The 27,688-nt window shown below is 44.2% G+C and overlaps 1 protein-coding gene across 1 annotated transcript in view; it reads right to left on the reverse strand.

Moving 5' to 3' along the window:
- LOC128901960 (protein Hook homolog 3-like) overlaps positions 1-27,688 on the reverse strand; it is a 120,611-nt gene that overhangs the window by 63,186 nt on the left and 29,737 nt on the right. The window contains exons 4-7 of the mRNA XM_054184165.1: positions 16,815-16,865; positions 9,896-10,028; positions 4,047-4,114; positions 626-688 (exon numbers count right to left, since the gene is read on the reverse strand). Of these exons, the coding sequence (XP_054040140.1) occupies positions 626-688; positions 4,047-4,114; positions 9,896-10,028; positions 16,815-16,865 (315 nt within the window). The remainder of the gene's footprint in view (positions 1-625; positions 689-4,046; positions 4,115-9,895; positions 10,029-16,814; positions 16,866-27,688) is intronic.

The raw sequence follows: 27,688 nt of genomic DNA on the forward strand, positions 1-27,688 counted from the left end.
CTACTTTTCAAATACACGAAAAATTGGGAGGTAGAATACAAGGAATAAACAGTTAAGGTAAAACCTGCCTAGTCACTGGGAACTACTCTTACTGTACAACAGGGGAAACAATCAACATTGTGATGGAGAAACTCACCCATCTGAAAAAAGACACTGAATCTTATAAGCAGTGTGGAAACATTCAATTACATCTCTTAAAGGGACTATACAATAATTAAAAGATTTATATCTTCCAAGTTTCTGTATGACTGTAGTCAGGGAAATAAAGAAATACCTACAAGAAAATTGGTCTGATAAAATATGCACATAGTTAATGCATATGTATATATTTTATTACGCATAATAAATTTTAGATGGGCCTACTACTTTTCACAGACAGGATCATAATCTTTCGTTTTTTAAGTTTACAAGGGACAGTTGACATAAAATTAATTCCATCTACCAGAATTTATGTACTTCTACACAGATAACTGTAAAAACAGTCAAGTTTTATTTTGCATCCATTATTCAAATTTTCCACAAAACTCTCCCACAATAGAAAAGGTAGACTGCTTAAAAATAAACCATAACAATTAGGCACTGATTTCTTGTGATTATAGGAAAAGAAACATCTCATCTTAGATACCTGACGTTCAAGGTCAATGTAAGCATCATTTCCAAAAGAGACTGGAGACTCTTTACTCATCAACTGCAATTAGATTACATTGGATTAGAAAAAACATAAGATTTATTTGCATATTAAAGGTACCTTTATATTAACCTTTAGGAAAGCTTTTTTTTCTGACAATAGTAACATTTTTTACTTCATTTTTTAATGAGGTGTATTAAAAAAAGAATTACAGAAAGACATATTCAGGACTTATAATATCTAAAGTATGAAACACATTACCTTACATAGTCATTCTCTCTTCTGAAAAAGCACATTCATTATCTATCATGAAAGCTACACTATTCTTTGCAGAGCACTGTATTGAAGCAGCATTAGACTGGTGGCAGCTATTATGTGGCAGGCAAGATAGGTCTCAAATTGTTCTCTGGCAGTTGTTTTCATCTTTTCCCATTTTGAGAGCCCGCATTCTTATTTTTGGTTTTGAAACATCTGTATCTCAACTAATTATAAAGAAATGAAAGAGGACCAAGCTTACTGGTCCCAATTTGTCTGGAATTTGCAGATTAAAAATTTATACTCTAGATTGAGTATTTTTGAAACAAACATTACAATTCTTTGTAATCTGACTAATCTATCTGACTAAAAGAATGGTTTGTAATGGTTTTAGTGAGGAAAAATGATTATCAAGTCATTACTTTCTTAGAAAGCGCCAGATTGACTGACATGCTTATTGGGGGGAAAAAGGTTTTCTTTTAGGAACTTCACCCACTGATCAACTACAGGAGATAAATGGTTAGAAATAAATTTAAATATTAGAAATATTTTAAGACCAAAGAACACCCCACCCCCAGAAAACAAATTATCAGGGCAGGCTCAAAACAAGAGACAAAGACATAAGATTTGAAGGTTCCAGCGAGCAATAGCTCAAAGAGGCTGAGCTCTGACTGCTAGCCAGTTTTATTAGCTCCCCATATAACACACCAAGTGCAGCTGTAGACGCAATATATACAAAACATCATCTCCTTGGAATGGATAGCCAAGTAACCTTGACACCATTTAAGGTGAAGTTAAGGTTGAAAGCAGTACCATAAGAAATTTTAAATATATATATATTACAGATATGTTACAAATAACTCAAAAATAAAAGTTTTTGCTCCCTGAAAAAAACCCATAAACAGAAACCAGAAGTAAAATAGGAAAAATATCCCAAAACTCATGCAGGAAATCTGGCACTTGCCTGTTCCTGACAGCACTGACTTAAAAGAAAAAAAAAGAAGCTGATCTAGCAGGAAGTTTGGGGATTTATTTTTAAAATCCTAATTTTAAGAACTCTCGCTCTGCAATTTTAGTCCTTGAAATGATTCCATAGTCATCCAATAGGATCCAAGACTGTTAGAATGCAGCATGAGTAAAAGAAATAACAGGTAGCAGAGCCCTAAGGCTCAAGTACATCTCTTTAGTGACATCTTTTTGAGATGTAACAGAAATAGTGAAATTGCTCTACTGTTCAACATGTAATTCGTCATTCCTTGCTCACATTCAGAAGCAATTTGATTACCAGTGAAGGACTAGGAAGGAAAAGAGTTATAGTAAATGGGCTTACATCACGCTGGTGATCAGTCACCAGTGGGGTTCCCCAGGGCTGAATTTTAGGGCCAGTGCTCTTCAATGTTTTTATAAACGATCTGGAAGCAGGAGTCAAATGTACATTAAGTAATTTTGCTGATGATACTAAACTAGGAGGAGCTGTGGACTCCCTCGAGGGTAGAGAGGCCTTACAGAGAGATCTGGATAGACTGGAGAGCTTGGCAATCACCAACCATATGAAATTTAACAAGAGCAAGTGCCAGATTCTCTACCTGGGAAGGGATAATCCTGGTTATATGTACAAACTGGGGGACGAGAGGCTGGAGAGCAGCCCCGTGGAAAGAGATCTGGTGGTGATCGTCCCACTCTACACTGCACTGGTATGGCCCCACCTCAAGTACTGTGTGCAGGTTTAGGCGCCTCAATATAAGAAGGACATCAAACTATTAGAGTGTGTCCAGAGGGGGGCGACCAAGATGGTGAAAGGTCTCGAGGGCAAGACTTACGGGGAGTGGCTGAGGTCACTTGGTTTGTTCAGCTTGGAGAAGAGAAGGCTGAGGGGTGACCTCATCCCAGTCTACAACTACCTCAAAGGGGCCAGTGGAGGGGGAGGTGCTGATCTCCTCTCTCTGATGACCAGTGACAGGACAGGAGGAAATGGTTTGAAGCTGCATCAGGGGAAGTTCAGATTGGACATTAGGAAAAGTTTAGGAAAAGGTTCTTAACTCATCGCGGCCTACAAATTCCTCAAGAGGGGTAGTGGAGGGGTAAAAAATGATGTGCAACAGCAGCTGAGGGAGAGGAGTGAGAATATGTGAAACAACTCTGCAGACACCAAGGTCAGTGAAGAAGGAGGGGGAGGAGGTGCTCCAGGCACCAAAGCAGAGATTCCCCTGTGGTGAAGACCATGGCGATGCAGGTTATCCCCCTGCAGCCCATGGAGGTCCACAGTGGAGCTGGAGCAGGTGGATGTGCCCTGAAGCTGTGACCCCATGGAGAACCCACGCTGGAACAGGCTCCTGGCAGAAACTGCGGCTTGTGGAGGGGAGACCACGCAGGAGCAGGTTTTCTGGCAAGACCTGTGACCCCACAGGGGACCCATGCTGGAGCAGTCCATTTTTGCAGGACTGCGCCCCGTGGAACGGACCCATGCTGGAGGAGCTCTTGAAGAACTGCAGCCCGTGGGAAGGACCCACGTTGGAGAAGTTCGGGAAGGACTGTATCGTGTGGGTAGGATCCCACACTAGAGCAGGGGAAGAGAGTGAGGAGGAAGCAGCAGCAGAGTGTTATGACCTGACTGCAACCCCCTATTGCCCATCCCCCTGCGCTGCTCAGAGGGAAGGAGGAAGAGAAGTCGGGAGTGAAGTTGAGCCTAGGAAGAAGGGAGGGGTGGGGGGGAAGGTGTTTTTAGATTTGTTCTTATTTCTCATTACCCTACTCTCTTTTTAATTTGCAATACATTAAATTAAATTCCCGAAGTTGAGACTGTTTTGCCCATGACAGTAATTGGTAAGTGATCTCCCTGTCCTTATCTTGACCCTATCTTATTTTCTCCCCCTGTCCTATTGATGAGGGGGAGTGATAGAGCGGCTCGGTGGGCACCTGGAGGCTAGCCAAGGTCAACCCACCACAGTCGAGAAGATCTAAACTTCTAGAGAAGTGGGGCATGCAACCAAAGTTTTTTGACATGAAGAAGGATTGCTTGATTTGTTTTTCTAACTCAAAAGAGGAAAACGTTTATTCTAAAATTGCAAACTCTGTGCCTCTTTTTCATCACAGTGTAATAAAATATGTTTCTTTGCAATATTGAAAGGCTTAATTTCTACACACTATGGACACTCTAACATACCTCCTGAATGGCTGTCATGACAACATGTTGAACTGATTCTTCCATCATCATTATGGTCTGTATGTACTCTGAAAATAAGAGCATTCAGGTGTGTTACTATTTAAGCTTGAGAAAGTCACACAGAACATGAGATCAGTAGTCATATCTTTCCTACAAGATGAGCAGGTGCTACAGATGAAGCTGAAATTTGTAATTACCTTTCAAGTTTCAGGCCAGCAAACTCAAGAAGACATTATAGAAAAAAAAAGTCTATTCAGACATAAATCAAGGCTCACTGGAACACTGCAACATTTGGGGTTATTTTGCCTATGATGGCCACTTTTTTTCTTCCCCATTACCTCCCAAAAGAACTGTCAAGTCCAACCATAAACCTAACACCGCAAGAATGCTGAGCTCAGGGAAGAATGCAAGGAATTGTAAGGAATGTAAGGAATGTAAGGACAATTATTGTAAAGAAAGCTGAACTTATCTTGGCACAAGGGAGACTGGAGGGTAGTCTTTGTTTTAGCTATAGGGCTGTACCAGTGGGTCATCAGGTTGTATAAACAGCCTTCCCTGAGATAATTAGTAGAGAGTAATGGCTTCCTGAGCTAGTCAGACTACCATGTGGGGAACATAAAGTAGAAAAAATGGACAACTAATAAAATGAACTATGAAAAGAGCAACGGGCTTGAGCTAACTTCAACACACGTATTCCTTCCAGGCAACTTGGGACACCCAGTGTTGTGACGGTGAGCACAGAGAGATCAGTAATGGGAATCACATTTGTATTGTGATTCAACTGTCTGTTGCAGTTGCTATATTATGCTTGTATTGTGATTTCAGTATATTGCTGTATCACTCTGCTAAACCAAAATCCCATGTAACATCAAATATCTTCAACTAAGTAAATTTTATATTAAACATTAAACCTTCTTCGTGTGGAATATCTAAAAGAACTTAAGAGAGTATTTAACTCTGAGATGTTAACTAAACAGTCAAGTGGAAGAGAGGTGGCTTAAATTAATAGTTATTTATGTACTTATGGAAGGGAAAACACTTGTAATCTAAATAAGAGGATGGCCAGACTTTCTCCTGCTTAAGGGAAGAATAAAAGTAGTTTCAGGATGAGAGATTAAAGCAATTTAGAACCCTGAGAAAACTGGAAAGGGGAAATTAGCTTAAAAGCTAAGATACACAATACAAGAGGAAGACAACAGTCTTGATAACAGAGCTGCCATTTTGCCTGAAAGGAAACAGAAGTGAGGTGTATTAGGGAGAGACAGCCTTTGACAGAAACTTAGCGTAAATACAGTAAGCATAGCTTTTTCTTTCGCTTATCCACCTACATCTTTTCTGAAGACTCTTGACACTTACCCCGATATCTACTGGAGGGACAACACAACGGGGCATAAGCAATACAGGAGGTTCCTGGAGTGCATTGACGACAACTTCCTGACTCCAATTATAGAGGAAACAATGAGGAGAGGTGCTCATACTCAAAACCAAGGAGGGACTCATGAGGGATGTGAAGGTCAAAAGCAGCCTTGGCTGCAGTGACCATGACATTGGTGGAGTTCAGGGTCCTGAGAGGAGGAGGGTAAAAAGCAAGGTCACAACCCTGGACTTCAGGAGAGCAGACTTTGGCCTCTTCAGGAATCCGCTTGGCAGTGTCCCATGGCATTATCCTGGGACCATTATCCATTTACCCTGAGGAAAAGGACTTGGGGGTACTGGTGGATTAAAAGCTGGACATGAGCCAACAATGTGCACTCGCAGCCCAGAAGGCCAATTGCATCCTGGGTTTCATCAGAAGAACCGTGGCCAGCAGATCGAGAGAGGTGATTCTCCCCCTCTACTCTGCTCTCGTGAGACCCCACCTGGAGTACTGTGTCCAGCTCTGGAGCCCTCAGCACAAGAAGGACATGGACCTGTTGGAGCGGGTCCAGAGGAGGGACACAAAGATGATCAGAGGGCTGGAGCACCTCTCCTATGAGGACAGGCTGAGAGAGTTGGGGTGGTTCAGCCTGGAGAAGAGAAGGCTCCGGGGAGACCTTATAGCGGCCTTCCAGTACCTGAAGGGGGCCTACAACAAAGCTGGGGAGGGGCTGTTTGCAAGGGCATGTAGCCATAGGACAAGGGGCAGTGGTTTTAAGCTAGAGCAGGGTAGGTTTAGATTAGACATTAGGAAGAAGTTCTTTACAATGAGGGTGGTGAGACACTGGAACAGGTTGCCCAGAGAGGTGGTGGAGGCCCTGGAGACGTTCAAGGCCAGGCTTGCTGAGGCTCTGAGCAACCTGATCTAGTTGAAGATGTCCCTGCTTACTGCAGGGGGTTTGGACTAGATGACCTCTAAAGGTCCCTTCCAACCCAACACATTCTATGATTCTATGATCTGGAGGGAAACAGGAACCAAGAAAGTTGGTTGATAGTGAAGGATTGCTTCCTTCAAGCTCAAAAGAGCTCCATCCCAAGGAATATGAAGTCAGGCAAAAATTCCAGGCGGCCTGTATGGATGAACAAGGAGCTCCTGACAAAACTCAAACACAAAACCAAAATATACAGAAGGTGGAAGAAGAGACAGGTATCTTGGGAGGAATACAGAGCCAAGGTCCAAATAGAATTGAATCTGGCAAGGGGCGTCAAAGGCAACAAGAAGGGCTTCTCGAAGAACCTAAGTGGCAAAAGGAAGACTAGGGAAAATGTGGGCCCGCTGCTGAATGGGGCAGGGGACCTAGTGACAAAGGACATGGGAAAGGCGGAGATACTGAATGCCTTCTTTCCCTCAGTCTTTAGCAGCAAGCTCGGACTTCGGGAATCCCATTTCCCAGAGACCAGGGGGAAAATCTGGAGCAAGGAAGACGTATGCTTGGTGGAAGAGGATCAGATCAGGGAATACTTAAGCAACCTGGGCATACATAAGTCCATGGGTACCTATGGGATGCATGATGAGGGCTGAGGGAGCTGGCTGATATCATTAAGAGACCACTCTTGATAATCTTTGATCAGTCATGGTGACTGGAAGAAGTGCCTGAGGACTGGAGGAAAACAAATGCCCCTCCTATCTTCAAGAAGGGCAAGAAGGAGGACCCAGGGAACTACAGGCCGGTCAGCCTCACCTCCATCCCTGTGAAGGTGATGGAGCAGCTAATCCTGGGAACCATTTCCAGGCACATGAAAGACAAGAAAATCATCAGGATTAGTCAGCATGCCTTCACCAAGGGGAAGTCATGCTTGACCAACTTGATAAACTTCTGTGATGAAATGACTGGCCTGGTGGATGAGGGGAGAGCAGTGGATTCTGACTACCTTGATTTGAGTAAGGCCTTTGACGCTGTCTCCCATAAGATCCTCTTAGAGAAGCTGTATGGGCTGTATGAGCAGACACTGAGGTGGGTTGAAAACTGGCTGAATGGCTGGGCCCAGAGGGTAGTGATCAGTGGCACAAAGTCTAGTTGGACACCAGCGACTAGCGGTATACCCCAGGGGTCAATACTGGGTCCAGTCCTGTTCAACATCTTCATTAATGATCTGGATGATGGGGCAGAGTGTACCCTCAGCAAGTTTGCTGGTGACACAAAAGTGGGAGGAGTGGCTGATACGCCAGAGGGTCATGCTGTCATCCAGAGGGATTTTGACAGACTGGAGAAATGGGCTGACAGGAACCTCATGAAGTTCAACAAGGGGAAGGGCAAAGCCCTGCACGTGGAGAGGAACAACCCCAGGCACCAGTGCATGCTGGGGGCCACCCAGTTGGAAAGCAGCTTGGCAGAAAAGGACCTGGGGGTCCTGGTGGACACCAGATTGAACATGAGCCAGCAATGTGCCTGTATTGGGTCTGGTTGAGATAGAGTTAACTTTCCTCATAGTGCTGTGCTTTGTATTTGTAGCTAGAACAGTGTTGATAACACACCGATGTTTTGGCTACTGCTGAGCAGTGCTCCCACAGCATCAAGGCTGTCTCTCCAAACTCCCCCCACAAAGGCCAGCAGGCTGGAGGTGGGCAAGAGATTGGGAGGGGACATAGACAGGACAGCTGACCCAAAGTGACCAAAGAGATATTCCATACCATATGATGTCATGTTCAGCAATAAAATCTAAGGGAAAAGAGGAAGAGGAGGGGGCATTCATTATTAAGGTGTTTGTCTTCTGAAGCAACCACTACACATACTGAGGCCCTACTTCCCAGGAAGTGGCTGGACATTGCCTGCTGATGGGAAGTAGAGAATAATATTTTTGTTGTTTGTTTCCTTTGCGTCTGTGAGTGGCCTTTGCCTTTTTTATTAAACTGCCTTTATCTCGACTCACGGGTTTTTAATCATATTCTCTCCCCCCTGTCTCACTGAGGACGGGAGTGACAGAGTGGCTTGGTGGGCACCTGGCAGCAGCAAAAAGGGTAAATGGTATCCTGGGCTGCATTAGGATGAGTGTTTCTAGCAGGTCGAGGGAGGCGATCCTTCCTCTTTATTCAGCACTGGTGAGGCCACACCTGGAGTCCTGTGCCCAGTTCTGGGCTCCTCGGTACATGAGAGATATGGAGCTACTGGGAGTCCTACGAAGGGCCGCAAAGATGATTAAGGGACTGGAGTATCTCTCCTATGAGGAAAGGCTGAGAGAGCTGGGACTGCTTATTCTAGAGAAGAGAAGGCTCAGGGAGGAATCTCATCAATGTATATAAATGCGTGAAGGGAAGGTGAAAACAAGATGAATCCAGGCTCTTTCCAGTGGTATCCGATGACAGGACAAGAGGCAATGGGCACAAATGGAAAAACAGGAGGTTCTGTCTGAACAGCAGGAAACACTTTTTTACTGTGAGGGTGACTGAGCACTGGAACAGGTTGCCCGGAGAGGTTGTGTCATCTCCATACTTGGAGATGTTCAAAAGCCGTCTGGACATGATCCTGGGCAACCGTCTCTAGGTGGCCCTGCTTGAGCAAGGGCATTGGACCAGATGGCCTCCAGAGGTCCCTTCCAACCTCAACCATTACGTGATTCTGTGATTTTAAACGTTCTGAATAACTGTTTGGATTTTTACCTTAATCTGACTTGAGTTAAACATAATTTAAGGGAACTGGATCATAATAAGACATCACACACCCAAGGATGCAACAAGGGCCCTGGAACACCTTAAGAAATGCTTTAACCACCCAGCAAATCTTCTGCCATATATGGAGAGAAACAGAATGGGTCTCCACTTTACTTGTGTAGGTCAGATAAAGAACTGGCACCACAGAAGCCAGAGGAGATAGAAGTGTTTTCCAATAACTGCTGAGGTGGGATTCATTAGCTTAAATATAGGCCTCTAGTGACACTTTAGATGTCCTTGGGATATCCTGCCTGGCCTCCAGCTACCGGTGCAGAAGGGCACAGTCTCCCATACTCCAGTGCTAAGCATGTGCAGAAGTCTCTGAAACCCTAGTGTCTCAGTTTTCAGTAGATGGCACCTGGTGACAACAAAGGCTCTCTGACATGCAGTGAGATATTGGGATACATTCCTGAACCCATGGGTCACAGTGAAGGACGTGTAAATCACATTTGTTGATTCTTCACTTCACAGAGCTAACTCACACATGAATAGTTAAAGGTTGGGGACAAGACTTTTCATTTGCGAAGTCCCTTTTCAGCTCAGGGAACCCAAACTAAAAATATGCATGTTGAAAGCAAAACCAATCGCACGTTTCCAGCCTGCAAACTTAGTAAAGTTCATAATATAACAAAACTTATTGTCTGTAAAATAAAGTAGTGCTATGATTTAGAAAAAGTAAATTTGTCTCTCGTAGCAACCTATCATTTTCCCTCAGTGATTTAAAAAGCAAGTTAGATTTTCATTAACTGCCCTGGAAGCAAAACATACTTTCAAAATTTAATACCTTGCTTCTGTTCACAATTCACAGCACATCCCAAAATAAGCTGAAGCATTCTCCCAAGCTCTGCAGCATCAGAGTGCTCTCCAATCAGGTTAACATCAGGAAGAGTGAAGTCGTCAATCTGTTGCCCTAGAATCTGCATACATATGCACATCACTATATATACATACACATACATTACAAAATAGAAAGATGATTCAGAGGCAACAGGAAGCACTTACTCTAATTTGGCATAGTTTTCAAATCCATCTTTAAAACAAACTAAAAAAATTGCACCAGCTCATATACATATTTCAAAATATAAAACTATCCCATATCACTTAACACAACTGATATTTTGGAAAGCTGTCTCAACTAATAACAAAGTATTAGTTTCAAACTTATCAAGAACAAGATTTGTTCTTCCAGGTAAGGAATCAACAGCACTCGATGAATTAATTATTTTTATTAATTCTTTTCATTAAAAAAAATCTAATGCCTAAAAGCTTTCCATCTGGAATAAAGTAAGTCTGAATTTCTAAATCATACCATTGCAAAGTCAGAAATTAAATGTTTTACTTCAATAAAAAACATCTAGCATAAATGGACAACAAATCTCAGTTTGTAAAACACTTGGTCTAACAGTTTTGTAGGTCTAATCTAAGGATACTTAGTATGTTCAGAGCCAAAACAACTAGTTCCTCATCCATGAGAAAAGGACCTGACCTAGTGGTACAACATGCAATTAAAGAGAGCAAATGTAAATACAAAAAGAATTAAGAGAAAGAAAGCATGAGAGGGTGAGAGAGAGAAGGCACCCATGCAAGAGGGGGCGGGGGGGGATAGAAACTGTGAGAGTGAGAGAGGTGGTGAGGGCAAGAGAGTCAGAGTGAGAGAGAAGGTGAGGGAGAGAAGGCAAGAGAGGGAGCAAAAAGGTGAGAGAAGGGGTGAGAAGGAGACTAATGTTGTCCCAAAACTCATGGGATCGTTTACCCGGTGTGCAAGCCAATAATACACCAGAGTCGAGGTATTAGCTATTTATTAGCAGTTCTGTGCAGAAAAGGGTGCTAGGGGGTATCTCCGCAAAGCTAGCACACCCAGCATTGAAACAATCATGCATTTATACATTGTAAATTAGCATAATTAACATATTCATCGCTTATCAACTTTTTACTGGTGCTCATAATTTCTTATCTTGAAGCTGATTGGTGTAAAGTGTCCTCATCTTCAATTAAAGGTACAGCGTCTCTTAATTTTACTGCACAGGCTCAGTGGGTGAGGGTCTTCAAGTGGAGGCGAGTACCCTAACTTCTAGAGGAGTGGTTCTCATATTATAATTAGTCAGGTTCACCTACAGGGCACATTTCATGCGGTATAGCCAAGTTTCTTGGGCAATCAGCCCACTGAAGTTTCTGGTACCTGGTTTTAGGTCCGGTTGTTCCTTCTATCCCATTGTCTTGTCAAGAATCATTTACCCAAATGATTTACAGAGTTAGAATCATAGAGGTTTCGATATCACTAAGAGCAGGCAAGAAGGAGTGAAAGAGGGAAGGCAAGAGAGAGAAAGGGAGTAAGAGAGAAGGGGAGGGAGAGCTAGGAAGAGAAGGTAGGCGAGAGAGAGAAGGTGGGCTAGAGAGCTCGAGTGCAGGCAAGTGAGTGAGAGGGAGATATGTGGTGAGAGAGAGGGCACATGGAAGTGAGAGAGGGTGAGAGAGAGAGGAGGTGGATAGGCAGGAGAGAGGGTGAGAGAGAGAGGGTGCGCAAGTGGCAGAATGAGAGCAATCGAGAAGGTGATTGAGTCAGAAACAAGGCAAAAGACAGGAGGTGAGCAAGTGAGAATGTGAGTGAGAGAGATGGTGAGAGGGGAAGAGAAAAGGTGAGAGATGTAGAGGGTGAGCAAGAGAAATATACAGGAAGAGAAGGGGGAGCAAGAGAGAGGGGGAAAGAGAAAAAGGGGAGGAAGGGAGATAGGGGAAGGGAGAGGGTGTGAAGGAAGAGGGAGAGGGTGAGAGTGAAGAAGGGAGAGAGAGGGGTAGGGAGAGGGGAAAAGGAGGGGGGATGTGAGCAGGGGGATGGGATACGGGAAAGGGTGCAACAGGAGAAGCAAGAGAGGGGGGAAATGAGGTGAGGGAAGTGAGAGAGGAGAAGTTAGAGGAGGGGAAATTAATGAAGAGGGGAAGCGAGAGGTGGAGGGAATGGGGGGAGAGATAGTGAAAGTGGGGGCAGAAGGATGTGCATGAGCAAGAGAGAGCACATGAGAGTGCAAGAGAGAATGAGCAAAAGTGTGAGCCACATAACATTAGTGCAAGCAAGTGCAAGAATGCCCATGAACGATAAAGCAAACAAGAATATAAGTTGTCTCTAAGAAAACCAAGAAAAACACAGGAGAATTTTTGGAAAATGCTTTGCAATTAGAAAGACTTTACGTTAATGATTATCTGTAGAAGTAATTAAACATTTCTGCTAGTCTTCTGCAAGCTTTCAGGGAGCTTAAAATATGAATATATAATGTGCAATTAAACACAATTCTGAAACTTTAATTGTAGACAAAAAGAAACTGCCCATTCTAAAGAAGGTTTAATAGAGAAACAATAACCACAGAAGGAATCACTCATTTATATTCTGAATATTGATTTTGCTTAATATGCAGAGCAGGTCAAGGTACTCATGAAAATTGTTGAACAGATGTATAAATCAAGTTGTTGAAAAGTTTCCAGGATTGGGCTTTGGAGGAATCATGAGGTGGTTGGGGATTGTTTGTTTGGATTTGTTTGTTTTTTAAGGACTTGCTCAAAGAATGAACACAGACACTACTAAAAATCTGACTATTTTTAAGACTTGAGGTCCACTTTTCTATTAAAATAAGAATTCTATGGAAGCATCAAGTACAACAGAAAATGTTACCATTATAGAAAATGAAACAATGAAATCAAACATAGCATTCTTTGAATGGTCTAAGTTGATTCACATTTACATTTCAACTTGTATTGCCTGTATTTTTAATGCAATGCTGGTTTTTCTATTAATGATAATACAGTTGCTTTGTAAAAGTTGTTGGGAGGAGCTGAAGAGGTATATTAGCTTGTACCATAAAGAAGTGGGGAAAGCGAAGAAGAAAATTTAGGATTATGAAATAAATGTAACGGACAATTTTAATACTGCAGCAAAACTCAATGTGATATACAACAAAAGGAAGGTTAGGAGGTTAGGCTCCATAATAAATGTCCTGTGATGAAAGCAGACACCTTTCATTTATTTGAGGAAAATAAATAATAGAATATTTTACAGAAAGAATTAAAGTTTGGATTCCAAAGCAGCAAGATTTCAGGGGCCTCCTTTAGCTTGTTGTTCTTCCATATTATAATAGACAAGACAATCAGTGTAGGACAGCTATTGAGAGATTGTTCTCTTGAAAGCAACAAATTATGATGTTGCTCTAAAATTAAATAAATTGTCATAAAAAACTTTTCAAATATTTTTAGTTGCACCAGGTAAAATCCAAGCATTTTTCTCACCTATACTGTGTAAAAGGGCTTTTCCAGAGGCAGGGGGGAAGACCCTGGTAACAAAAGTATAAATAGGGCTAGTAGCAGAATCAAGTACATCTCTGCTGTTGCTAAAATCATCAGCAGGAGGTGTGTGAGTGTGTGTCATGCTTAGCACACTTATAGATGTAATTTATATTTATACAATTTAGTAAATCAATCGCTATTGCCTGTCAGTTGCTGACTTAGTAAGGTAATAAAGTTGTCATATCAGACTCCTAACAATCATATATACCAACTAGCTGTACTCATTAATTCAGAAGCTATAAAGAAACTGTTCTTTAGTATTATTCAAAGAAAAGATATCTGCCAAAAGACTATAATGAAAGATCCTTTTAAACTTTAAATGAAAAGTCAAAGTAGTTACAGACTTTGGGCACTGGTACAATTATAAGGACACATACTGAAAAACTTATGTCAAAAACCACAAAAGTCTAATTCTAAAATGTATTTATGTCCTTCTGATAAGGTCAGCTATGATCAGATAAGTCAGGACATAAAACATCAATTCTCAAAATGGTGACCTCAGCATGGGTATTCAGCACTTGGAAGGGGTGACCATTTACTGAATACGGACTTATGAATCTAACTTCAGGTAGTCAGTTTTTTTAGAAAATAACTGTTTGTTCTAAAGCACTTCACTGTATTTGCAGTCATCTTCCTCATAGTATTTATAAGAAGTGAATATTGTTTCTTGGGACGAGCAACATCCCCATGCAATGAACATGAATAAACAGACTATATATCATACTGTGCTAACCAATTTACTACAAAACATCACTCAAACTAGATGCAAATTTTAGAGCTGAAGGTTCAACACTGAAAAATACTTTGTCATTTGCAGAGACTCATCTTTAAATTTGCGTAATACCCTCCTATATAACAGAGTGGGCAGTCTCTAACACTCAAGAATTAAAACATTTTAATTCAAAAATTACAATGAGGAGATAGTACAAGTGCTCTTTCCTCCTCCTCTTCCCAGGGAAGGGGGAGAGAAAGAAGCAGTCTTTAGTTGGAACAGAGGAGAAAAATCAGAGGCACTGTTTAAGGCCATCACCAAAAGAGAGTCAGTATCAAAAATGTCTCCTGTTTGTATTTCAAAATTTAAATATCACATTAATGTGGAAGCTCTGACAGAATATTTGCACCAGGAACATGAGGAACATGACCTCCCTTCAGGGAAGGCATCAGAGCCAGCTGAGCCTCAACCAACTGTCCACATGAAGAAGATAAGAAGGGTGACAGTTACTGGAGGCTCTCTCCTGCAGGGGATGGAGGTGTCCATCTGCAGACCTGACTTGATGTCTTGGCAGGTTTGTTGCTTGCCAGAGACTCATGTCTCTGAGGGGAACAGAGGTGTTCTACTCAATCCCTCCAGTGAGGGAAGAAGGCTCAGGTATGAGTGGATGCACACAGAAGGTCAAAACCTGATGTTGCAGGCAGGGCTTTCATTTTTATGACCACGAGACCCACTTTGAGGAATGACGACTGCTGAGCAGGTACAGGATCCATCTGACAAAATGGAGCAAAAAGAGTCTTTGCCAATAGTCTCACTGAGATAGTGAAGAGGACTTTTAAGTTAGGTATGTCAGGGAAGGATTACCATAACCTGAAGTCATGGCATGGGGGACAGTATGATGGGAAAGGCACAGAGAAGTGGGGGGCTAGCTCATATGACTGGAGTGCTGCCACGGATGCTCTATGCAAAGGAGCAGCTTGAATGCATGGAGCTTTGCCTTGGAATGAGTGATGAGTCATCAGGCACCTGTTGGTCAAGATGAGCAGACAGATCAACACAGGTGACATTGTGGTAGGTGTCTGCTACAGACAGCCTGATTGCGAAGAGGAAGTATATGAAGCCTCTTTTAGAAAGCAAAAAGCAGCCTCATAATCACAGGCCCTGGTACTGTGAGACTTAAACCGCACAGATATCTGCTGGAAGGGCAACATATCTAGATGCAAGCAATCCAGGAGATTTTTAGAGTGTAGTGAAAACAATTTTATTGATGCAGATGACTGATGAACCAGCTAGGGGAGATGTTCTCCTGGATCTGTTACTTACAAACAAGGAAAAACTGTTAAGTGATGTGAAAGTCAAGGGTAGACTTGGTTGCAGTGACGAAAAAATGGTGGAGCTAAAAATCCTGACAGAAATTAAAAAGAGAAATAGAAGAATCACAGCCCTGGAATTCAGGAGAACAGATTTCAGCTTGTTCAGGTATTTGTTTCCAGGGAGACTGCCCCGGAAGGCAAAGGGGCCCAGGACAGCTGATTGGTCTTCAAGGACAATCTTCTCAAAGCACAGCAAATGTCCATTCCAACATGTAAGATGCTGAGCAAGCATGGAAGGCCACTATGGATGAACAGGGAACTCATTGATGTACTTTAGGAAGGTAGAATGTACTTTTTAAAAGGTAAAATATATTTTAGAAGGTAGAATCTCTCATTAAGAATAAAGAGCTGTAAAAAGGTCACAAGGCCCTGTGAAACCAGACACTTAATATAAACAATAAATGCCTTACTAATGAATATACCCTTGAAGAAGAACAGAAGGCTGATAATAAGGAACATCCCACCACAGGAGGTGCCGAAACCGGCTGAAAACCAGACAGCTGCTGGAGAACCTGGTGGGCAACAAGTTGAACAGGAAGTAGCAGTGTGTCCTTGCGGCCAAGAAGGCCAATCATATATTAGCAAGAACATAGCCAACGCATCATGGGAAGTGATTCTTCCTCTCTATTCAGCATTTGTGAGACTACACCTGGAGTCCTGTGTCTAGTTCTGGGCTCCTCAGTGAAAGATGGATATGGATATACTGTAATGAGTCCAGTGGGGGCCACCAAGATGATCGGGGGGCTGGAGCATGTGATGTACAAGAAAAAGCTGAGAGATCTGTGTTTGTTCAGCCTTGAGAAGAGAAGGCTCGGGTGAGATTTTTATTGCTGTCTAAAACTACCTAATGGGAGGGTGTAGAGAAGATGCACAGTGATAGGATGAAAGGCAACAGACACAAGTTGCAACAGAGGAAATTCTGATTTGATATAAGGAAAAACCTTTTTCCCCATGAGGGTGGTTAAATGATGGAACTCCAGCCCAGAGAGGCTGTGGGATCTCCATCTTTGGAGGTATTCAAGCCTCAACTGGAGAAGGCCCTGAGCAACCAGGTCTGCTTTGAGCAGAAGGTTGGATTACATGACCTCTGGAGGTACCTTCCAACATACATGACTGTATGGTAATGTGGGCAATCAATTTTGAGAGAACACATGAGAACAGGCTAGAAAACTCCTTGAGTGCCCAACACTGAAAAAGTCCAGACCTAATAAATCAGTAGACTATATTGTACATTGAAGAGAATAACAAAAGAAAAGTGAACGTAGATTACTTAAGACTGCTCTTACCTCATGGTTATAATTCAGTATCCCTTTTAAAATTTTCTTCAAGTTGCTTACCTATGACAGGAAGAGGAAGGAAATATGTTAAAAATGCAGGGAACACCTAAATAGATGATAAGTTACACAAATACTATATGGCCGAAGAGTAGAAAATCACACAAAAAAACCCTCCCAGACCCCACCATCAAGAATCACGCAATATACATCTATTTAAGTTCCCGTGAGAATTTCTGTCTGAACAGTTTAAATTAGCATAAAGTAAGTTATGCAGCGGTCCCTTGTGATCACATTTCTAGATGGTATCACAAGTTCACATGGAACAATGGAACCCAATTAAGTCTATAAAAAGACCATCACCCCCCCCCGAAAATTACACACCACATTGTCTTGGATGGGTTTTAGATCAGACACTATGATTTTCTAAAAGTTTTCTCTAGAGTACTTGTTTATCTTCAGATATTTAAAAAATAAAATTTTCTTTTCCTCTCTGCTTTTCTTGAAATATCCTGGTGAATCTTCTTACTCTCTAGAAACATACACCTCCAAGCCAAAACCCTTAATAAGCTCATATTTCACTGCTCAGTCATACTCTTTCCTCTCTAAGATACAGAAATATTTTTTTTCATGTTTTCATTAATTATTTCTACCGGTTCCTACATTTTTTCATTCCAAATCTATAACTTCTTTACAATTACATGACTTCCTTACAATAATCAAGACAAAATTCCACATTTCTTGGCAGCGTCTTCAATCCCATGCAAAGATAACTAGTGTAACAAACACTTGCACAACCAACGCCAAAGTTAAATTCCATATAAGCAGGAGGCTTATATTTGTGCCAGATTTCTCTAGTACTGAAGGGTTTCAGCTCACTTTCTGCTGAAAATTCATTTATAACAAGTATCCAATAGAGCATGTATTAAAAATTATGAAGATACTGTATGGATCTCATAGGTTATATTTAGAATAAAAAAATCTTCTGGTTGAAAATAACTTCTACAGATTCTTAGCCTATTAGTGTCATAAAGTATTTAGCAAAGAATTTAAACAATGGAAGCAATGTGTTATCTCATTTGACAGGAAGTTTAAATAAATAACTTCTGTAAAGACTTTCTGAAGAGGGATGAAGAGAATGGTTAGAAAGTTGAATTTTCCTGGGTAATCATGTCCCAGTTCAATTCATCTTATCTCAGACCTAAATAGCATACTGTCCTATGACAAAGTTTTACGCTACAGGTGATTACACTTCACAAGATGCATACTACTGACAACATCATACAAGTTGTGACATGAAATGCAAAACTATAACAGAGGGAGGAGGGAGGGGAAATAAAACAGAATGCCCACACTTTTACTTTCTTTAGAACAAGAGATATTAATATATATAATAAACTTTTGACATTGGACAGCCTCTTTAAGTTATGTATCTTCCAAAAAGATATGAGAACACACAACAGAAAATAAATTAGGAAGCACTATACTGATATTCAAGGACAAATTATGAACTCCAGCATAGCCAAAATGAGACCTGCTGAAAGCTAAACTGTTTCTCTCCAAAGAAAAGTTCAAGAATGCAACAGGCTATTCATCCCAAAAGATAAAGGAGAGCCCTGAACTTAAAAATGGTGATGGTCTGACCATGTCATTCCTACTAAACCCACCCCTTACAGAAGCAGGAGTCAAAACCTGAACAACTAGAAGCATATATAAAACATCCCTGGGCAATGTTCATCTTTGTCTTCATAATCATTGAACCTAAAGTTATACTGAAACATTCACCTAAACATCTAAAAAGACATACCAAACACTCTGGCAAACTAAGGTAAGAAATAGAGATGCTACATGACAATCTGCAGACAACAGCTGTTCCTGTAGCTCTTTTAATTGGATGTACACAAATCATTAGTTTATCTCCAGGTTTAACCCCCCTCTCCTGCCATCAAACACACCATTTTTGGTCTAAGAACTTCAAAAATTTCCTAGATGACTGCCAAATGGTCCAGGCCCCACAACCTCTCTCAGTGATCATGCACTGTCATAACCAAAGTCTACAGCACATTTAAGAATTATATCAATTGATTTTCATACCATTGCAAATAATACTGTGTTGACTGGGATATCAGTTTCAAACTTGATTCATTAAAAACCTTCCAGTTTGTAATTTGCCTCAGGCTGCTGCAGAAAGTACCGCAGAAAACAATGGGCCATGTTTCTCCTCTATCTTCTCACTGCACTACTTTGCAGTTTTAGTTTCCTGCTCTGTTTAGTTTGCCATTCCCTCCCCTACATCCACCTGGTAACTTCTAGGCTGACTCCATATTAGAACAAACATGATAGATAATAAGCAAATAACAGTCATTTCAATATCTGATAAATATTACCCAGTAACAGATGTGTACAAGGCTTAGTATCCAATTAGTGTGTAAAATCTGCACCTAATTAAGCATATTCCAATCAATGCCAAGAGTGTCAAAGACCACCAATGGGAAACTTGAATGGGCATTGATGTAATATATAATTGTACTGGGGGGAAATGGTTGGGGGTTGTTGTCCCATCCCCCCTCCTCCACAATGCAACTGTGACCCCCCCGCTGCACTCTAAAGGATGTTCATGTGTGGACCTCTGCAACTTCTCTTCCTGGCTGGTCACTGGGGAGAGTTTTCACTTCCTTTCTCTCCCTCTCTATCTCCATGTTTTAATTTGTGCCCATTGCCTCCTGTCCTGTCAGTGGGCATCATGAGAAGAGTCTGGCTCCCTTTTCTTCACTCCCTCCCATCAGGTATTTATATACATTTATAAGTTCTGCTCCCCCCCCACCCCCTCGAGACTTCTCCAGGCTGAATAGTCGCAGCTCTCTCAGCCTCTCCTCATAGGAGATAGTGCTCCAGTCCCTTGATCATCTTTGTGGCCCTGTGATGAACTCCAGTAGCTCCATATCCTTCTTGTAATGGGCAGTCCCAAACTAGACATGATAATCCAGATGCAGCCTCACCACTTCCGAGTAGATAAGAAGGTTCACCTCCCTTGACCTGCTGGCAACACTCCTAATGCAGCCCAGGATGCTGTTGACCGCCTTTGCTGCAAGGGCACATTGCTGGCTCATGTTCAACTTGGTGTCCACCAGGACCCCCAGGTCCTTTTCTGCCAAGCTGCTTTCCAGCTAGGTGGCCCATTTCTCCAGCCTGTTCAGGTGTCTTTAGATGACAGCATGACCCTCTGGCGCATTGGCCATTCCTCCCAGTTTTGTGTCACCTGCAAACTTGCTGAGGGTACACTCTGCCCTATCATCCAGATCATTAATGAGGAGGTTAAAGGCTATTGGCCCCAGTATCGACAGGGCCATGTCTGGTGACTTGACTTCAACTGCACTTTGTGCCACTGTTCACAACCCTCCGGGCCTGGTCATTCAGCAAATTTTCAGTCCATGTCACTGTCCATTTATCTAACCTATAATTTGTCAACTTCTCTATGAGGATGTTAAGGGAGACAATGTCAAAGGCTTTACTAAAGTAAAGGAAAACAACACTTACTGCTCTCCCCTCATCCACCAAGCTAGTCACATCACTGTAGAAGGTTATCAGATTGGTCAGGCATGATTTTTCCTTCATAAATCCATGCTGACTACTCCTGATCACCGTCTTGTCTTGGTTCTGGCGGGGATAGGGTTAATTCTCCCCAGGACACAGGTATTCCATGCCATGTGAGCCATGCCCACCCTGAGCTGCCGGGGGAGGGGGCAGGAAGTCGGGCTTGGAGTGGGCTGGGGTGTCCTGGGGTCCGGTGGGTGAGTGGCGGGGAGCGGGGTTCCGTAATCGTGTTTGCATATTCCTCTGTCCGTGTTATTGTTGTTGTTTTCTTGTTCCCTTTGCTGTTCTGTTAAACTGCCTTTGTCTCAACCCAAGAGTCTTGCCTTTTTCTTCTGATTCTTCCCGTATTGGGAAGGCCCGAGCAAGCGGCACAAGCAGCACGTGGTTCTTTGTTGCCATCTGAGGCTAAACCATGACAGTCCTTTTTGGCGCCCAACGTGGGGCTCGGAGGGTTGAGATAATGACAGAATCCAACTAGAGCTTGGAAAAATGAATTTGTTGTATGCATTTATTGTATTAGGTAAATAGTCACTGGTCACCATGTTGCTTGGTTTGTTCTCATGGCTGTGTTATGTAAATTCCTATATGGCTTATGTACTCCCTGCAATGCTGTTTATTGTGTCTGGAAGAGGGATGAGGATTATCATTCTGCTGTCCTGTGCGATATCAGCTTATGATATGATAACATCACTGTTCAGATGGTTATTTTGGGGTGTTTATGTGGTATTGCTGTCCTGCCCGTACATTGGGCACCGTCTCTCAGAATTTATTAATAATTACACCCAGTCTGTGGGGGAAACGGGGGGGGACACTTTCCCCAGCTCTTTTGCCTCCCTTTTCTCCTTCGGGTCAGGTATGACAGCTTTTGAGAATTTTGAATATCCTTGGGATGCTCAAACCAGCATGTTCCTAGTGTTATGTCTGCTGAATATGTTCCAGGTCTTGTTTAGGGTTAACCGACTATTTAAGACTACCACCCGGAGATCTGCTCCGAGGCTGGATAGTCAGGGGTGGCATGGCATGTGGGAGAACATGGGCAGGTACTTGGAGACCTTCTCACCTCCAGTGGTCTGGGACTTCACCCCTGAACAATTACAGGACCCTGATAAAGTGGTAGAATATTTGAAGGGAAAATGCTGTGGCTATTCTAGAGAGGCACAACTCACCGCACTGTGCTGGGCCCTGGCCAGTAGCTACCAGGCACTGCTCAGTATTATGCAGCACCCTCAGGGGGAAAAGATGAAGACCAGACCGACAGACACTGCGGCTACTGCAACCCCTGCGACAGACACTGTGGCTACTGCAACCCCTGCGGCAGACACTGCAGCTACTCCAACCTCGGTGGCAGCCACTGCCGCTGAACCAGGGAACCAACCCGTGCCAGTATCAGTTGCCCCCATACAGAAGAAGTACATGAAGAAATCAGTTCGCTTAGTAAGAGATGATGATGAACCAGAGATAATTACTCGATCCCTATCCTTGAGTGAGCTGTGGGATATGCGAAAAGATTTTAGCCGACTTTCAGGCGAGCACATTGTCACCTGGCTGCTCCGGTGCTGGGATAACGGGGACAGTAGCCTGGAATTAGAGGGTACGGAAGCCAGGCAGCTGGGATCCCTGTCTAGGGAAGGCGACATTGACAAGGCAATTGGGAAGAAGACCCAAGCCCTCAGCCTCTGGAAACGACTCCTGTCAGGCGTGAGGGAGAGGTACCCCTTCAGTGAAGATGTTGTATGTCACCCAAGCAAGTGGACTACCATGGAAAGAGGTATCCAGTACCTGAGAGAATTAGCCGTGCGGGAGATGATTTATTATGACTTGGACAATGCAGACTTACCCACAGACCCTGATGAGGTGCGATGCACAAGGCCCATGTGGCAGAAGTTTGTACGGAGCACACCATCATCATATGCCAACTCCCTGGCAATAATGGAATGGAAAGGTGAAGAGGGACCAATGGTGGATGAGGTGGCTGGCCGGCTCCGGCGATGTGAAGAAAGTCTCTCTTCCCCCCTTGTCTCAGCTGTGGAGAAACTGTCCCGGAAGGTCCAGCAACTTGAAGAGAATATGTCCTACTCCCCACCTCTATGGGCCAGCATCTCAGCTATTAGGAGCAGGCATTTCCCCACTCAAGAGAGAGAGTACAGAGGGTACACACCACGAGGCACCCTGTGGTTCTACCTGCGTGATCATGGGGAGGACATGAGGAAGTGGGATGGACAACCTACTTTGATCCTGCGGACACGGGTACAGGAGTTGCAAGGAAGGACAACCACAAAAGGGGATCCCTCCAGGAAAAGTGCCGCCCCAGTTTCCAGTGGGCCGTTCCCCAGACAAAGCAGAAGGCCTGATCTTGCTTCTGATCCTCTTGAGGGACCTTCCAAGTCATTTCTGCAAGAAGTGAGTAATGGATGCTATGACCAGTATTAGGGGGGCCCTGCCTCCGCCCAGGTGGAGGAAAGGGACAACCGGGTTTATTGGACGGTGTGGATTCGATGGCCTGGCACATCAGACCCACAGGAGTATAAGGCTCTAGTGGACACGGGTGCGCAGTGCACTCTAATACCATCAAGCTATAGAGGGACAGAACCCATTTGTATTTCTGGGGTCACAGGGGGATTCCCAAGAGTTGACTGTACTGGAGGCGGAAGTGAGCCTAACTGGGAATGAGTGGCAAAAGCATCCCATTGTGACTGGCCCAGAGGCTCCATGCATCCTTGGTATAGATTACCTCAGGAGAGGGTATTTTAAGGACCCAAAAGGGTACCGGTGGGCCTTTGGCATAGCTGCCTTGGAGACGGAGGAAGTTAAACAGTTGTCTACCTTGCCTGGTCTCTCGGAGGACTCTTCTGTTGTGGGGTTGTTGAGGGTCGAAGAACAACAGGTGCCGATTGCTACCACAACGGTGCATCGGCGGCAATATCGCACTAACCGAGACTCTCTGATTCCCATCCATCAGCTGATTCGTCAACTAGAGGTTCAAGGAGTGATCAGCAAGACTCGCTCACCCTTTAACAGTCCCATATGGCCGGTGCGAAAATCTAATGGAGAGTGGAGGCTAACTGTAGACTATCGTGGCCTGAATGAAGTCACGCCACCGCTGAGTGCTGCTGTGCCGGACATGCTAGAACTGCAGTATGAACTGGAGTCCAAGGCAGCCAAGTGGTATGCCACGACTGATATAGCGAATGCATTTTTCTCAATTCCCTTGGCAGCAGAGTGCAGGCCACAGTTTGCTTTCACTTGGAGGGGCATCCAGTACAACTGGAATCGACTGGTAGAAACACAGCCCCACCATTTGCCATGGACTGGTCCAGACTGCACTGGAACAGGGTGAGGCTCTGGAACATCTGCAATACATTGATGACATCATTGTATGGGGAAACACAGCGGAAGAAGTTTTTGAGAAAGGGAGTAAAATAGTCCGAATCCTTCTGAAAGCTGGTTTTGCTATAAAGCGAAGTAAGGTCAAGGGACCTGCGCAGGAGATCCAGTTTACAGGAATAAAATGGCAAGATGGACGCAGTCAGATCCCAATGGATGTGATCAACAAAATAGCAGCTATGTCTCCATCAACTAGTAAAAAGGAAACACAGGCTTTCTTATGCATTGTGGGTTTTTGGAGAATGCATATCCCAGATCACAGTCTAATTGTAAACCCTCTGTATCAAGTAACCCGGAAGAAGAATGATTTTAAATGGGGTCCTGAACAACGACAAGCTTTTGAACAAATCAAACAGGAAATAGTCCATGCAGTGGCCCTGGGGCCAGTCCGGGCAGGACAAGATGTTAAAAACGTGCTCTACACCGCAGCCGGGGAGAACGGCCCTACCTGGAGCCTCTGGCAGAAAGCACCAGGGGAGACTCGAGGTCGACCCCTAGGGTTTTGGAGTCGGGGATACAGAGGATCCGAAGCCCGCTACACTCCAACAGAAAAAGAGATATTGGCAGCATATGAAGGGGTTCGAGCTGCTTCGGAAGTGGTTGGTACAGAAGCACAGCTCCTCTTAGCACCTCGACTGCCGGTGCTGGGTTGGATGTTCAAAGAAAGGGTCCCCACCACACATCATGCAACCGATGCTACATGGAGCAAGTGGATTGCACTGATCACACAGCGAACTCGAATGGGAAACCCCAGTCGCCCAGGAATTCTGGAAGTGATCATGGACTGGCCAGAAGGCAAGGATTTTGGAATGTCACCAGAGGAGGAGGTGACACGTGCGGAAGAGGCCCCACCATATAATAAACTGCCAGAAAATGAGAAGAAATATGCCCTGTTCACTGATGGGTCCTGCCGGATTGTGGGAAAGCATCGAAAGTGGAAGGCTGCTGTGTGGAGTCCTACACGACAAGTTGCAGAAGCCAGTGAAGGACAGGGTGAATCGAGCCAGTTTGCAGAGGTGAAAGCCATCCAGCTGGCTTTGGACATTGCCGAGGGAGAAAAATGGCCAGTACTTTATCTCTACACTGACTCATGGATGGTGGCAAATGCTCTGTGGGGATGGTTACAGCAGTGGAAGCAGGGCAACTGGCAGCGCAGAGGCAAACCCATCTGGGCTGCTGACCTATGGCAAGATATTGCTGCCCGGATAGAGAATCTGGTTGTGAAAGTACGCCACGTAGATGCCCATGTGCCCAAGAATCAGGCCACGGAGGAACATCAGAACAACCAGCAGGTGGATCGGGCCGCTAGGATTGAAGTGGCTCAGGTGGATCTGGACTGGCAACATAAGGGTGAACTATTCATAGCTCGGTGGGCCCATGACTCCTCAGGCCATCAAGGGAGAGATGCGACATATAGATGGGCTCGTGACCAAGGGGTGGACTTGACCATGGACACTATTGCACAGGTCATCCATGAATGTGAGACGTGCTGCAATCAAGCAAGCCAAGCGGTTGAAGCCTCTTTGGTATGGAGGACGATGGCTGAAATACAAATATGGGGAGGTCTGGCAGATTGATTATATCACACTGCCACAAACCTGTCAAGGCAAGCGCCATGTGCTCGCAATGGTGGAAGCAACCACTGGATGGCTGGAAACATACCCTGTGCCCCATGCCACTGCCCGGAACACTATCCTGGGCCTTGGAAAGCAAGTCCTGTGATGACATGGTACCCCAGAGAGAACTGAGTCGGACAACGGGACTCATTTCCGAAGCAGCCTCATAGACACCTGGGCCAAAGAGCATGGCATTGAGTGAGTATATCACATCCCCTATCACGCACCAGCCTCTGGGAAGATAGAACGATACAATGGACTGTTAAAAACTACACTGAGAGCAATGGGTGGTGGGACTTTCAAACACTGGGATGCACATTTAGCAAAGGCTACCTGGCTAGTTAACACCAGGGGATCTACCAATCGAGCTGGCCCTGCCCAATCAAAACTTCCATGTACTGTAGAAGGGGATAAAGTCCCCGTAGTGCACATGAAGAATATGTTAGGGAAGACAGTCTGGGTTAGTCCTGCCTCAGGCAAAGGCAAACCCATCCGTGGGATTGCTTTTGCCCAAGGACCTGGGTGCACTTGGTGGGTGATGTGGAAGGATGGGGAGGTCCGATGTGTACCTCATGGGGATCTGATTTTGGGCGAGAATAGACAATGAATCAGATTGTGTGGTTTTGATTGCTAAGTAACCCTGTCACTGTATGTCCTCGTTACTATAATTGCTATCAGTTGTACTACAGTAAGAATCACCCAAATTAAGGACAGATGGACTTTGATGAAAAACCGAGTAAAGCGCAGTGGTGAAGGGATCAGAACTGACCTCAGCAGCTGGCACCCAGCAACTTCCTCAAGATCTACATCTTCAGCCCATGGACTGTGTGCAGGAGCCACACCAGGTACACCAGTCACAAGCTCCGAAAAATACAGCATGCAACAGGCCAGCACCACACACCATCTCACCTGCCCTGGGAGACTTATAACAGATGGAGCCCAAAGCCATGGACTAAATTAACTCACCAGACACTTTGGAGGGATGGTCCATAAACTAAGGGCATTATATCTGCATGAATATATATGTGTGTATATATATGACAGGGGAAAGTGGTGGCAATTCATTGGAACCTGTAAGATCTGGGCATGGCAAAAATGGTATGGAATAAGGGGTGGATAATGTCCTGGTTCCAGCGGAGATAGGGTTAATTCTCCCCAGGACAGGTATTCCATGCCATGTGAGCCATGCCCACTCTGAGCTGCCCGGGGGGCAGGAAGTCGCTGCTTGGAGTGGGCTGGGGCATCCTGGGGTCTGGTTGGTGAGCGGTGTGGGGAGCAGCGGGAGCAGCGGTTCTCTCTCCGTGTTATTGTTGTTGTTTGCTTGTTCCCTTTGCTGTTCTGTTAAACTGCCTTTGTCTCAACCCAAGAGTTTTGCCTTTTTCTTCTGATTCTTCCCGTATTGGGAAGGCCCGAGCGAGCAGCACGTGGTTCTTTGTTGCTGTCTGAGGCTAAACCACGACATTGTCCTTCATGTGCCTGTAACTGGTTTCCAGGATTAGCTGCTCCATCACCTTCCCATGTGAGGCTGACCAGCCTGTAGTTTCCTGGGTTCTCTTTTTTGCCCTTCTTGAAGATAGGGGTGGTATTTGCTCTCTTCCAGTCCTCAGAAACCTCTCCCAGTCACCACAACCTTTCAAAGACAATTTAGAGTGTCCTCGCAATGATATCAACCAGCTCCCTCAGTACTCATGGGTACAACCCATATCCCGTGGTATTCTTCCAAGTAAATACCTGAAGAAGACAAAGTCTGCTGTCCTGAAGTCTAGGCTTGTGGTCCTGCTTTTTACTCTGCTCCCTCCTCTTAGGATCTTCTTAGAAGTTCACTACAACATCTCATGGTCACTGCAGTCAAGGTTACCTCCCATTTTTGCAACCCCAACCAGTTCTACATTGCTTGTAAGTATGAAATCTAGCAGAGCACTTTTCCTTGTTGGCTCCTCAATCACCTGTGTCAGGAAGTTGTCATTAGTGCGCTCTAGAAATCTCCTAGATTTCTTGTGCCCTGTTGAGTTGCCCTTCCAGCAGATATCAGGGTGGTTAAAGTCCCCCATGAGGACCAGGGCTTGTGAACATGAGGCTTCTTCCAGTTGTCTGAAGAAGGCCACATCTATTTCTTCTTCCTGATTAGGCAGTCTGCAGCAGATACCCATCACAACATCACCCATGGTGTTCTGCCCTCTAATCCTGACCCATAAGCTCCCAACTGGCTCCTGACTGGTACCAAGTCATCTGTCTCCACAATTCCAATGGCCCACATTAGGGTTTCTGCTCTGAACTGCATTCTGCAGGAAT

Source organism: Rissa tridactyla, chromosome W (assembly GCF_028500815.1).
Source record: "Rissa tridactyla isolate bRisTri1 chromosome W, bRisTri1.patW.cur.20221130, whole genome shotgun sequence".
NCBI lineage: Eukaryota > Metazoa > Chordata > Aves > Charadriiformes > Laridae > Rissa > Rissa tridactyla.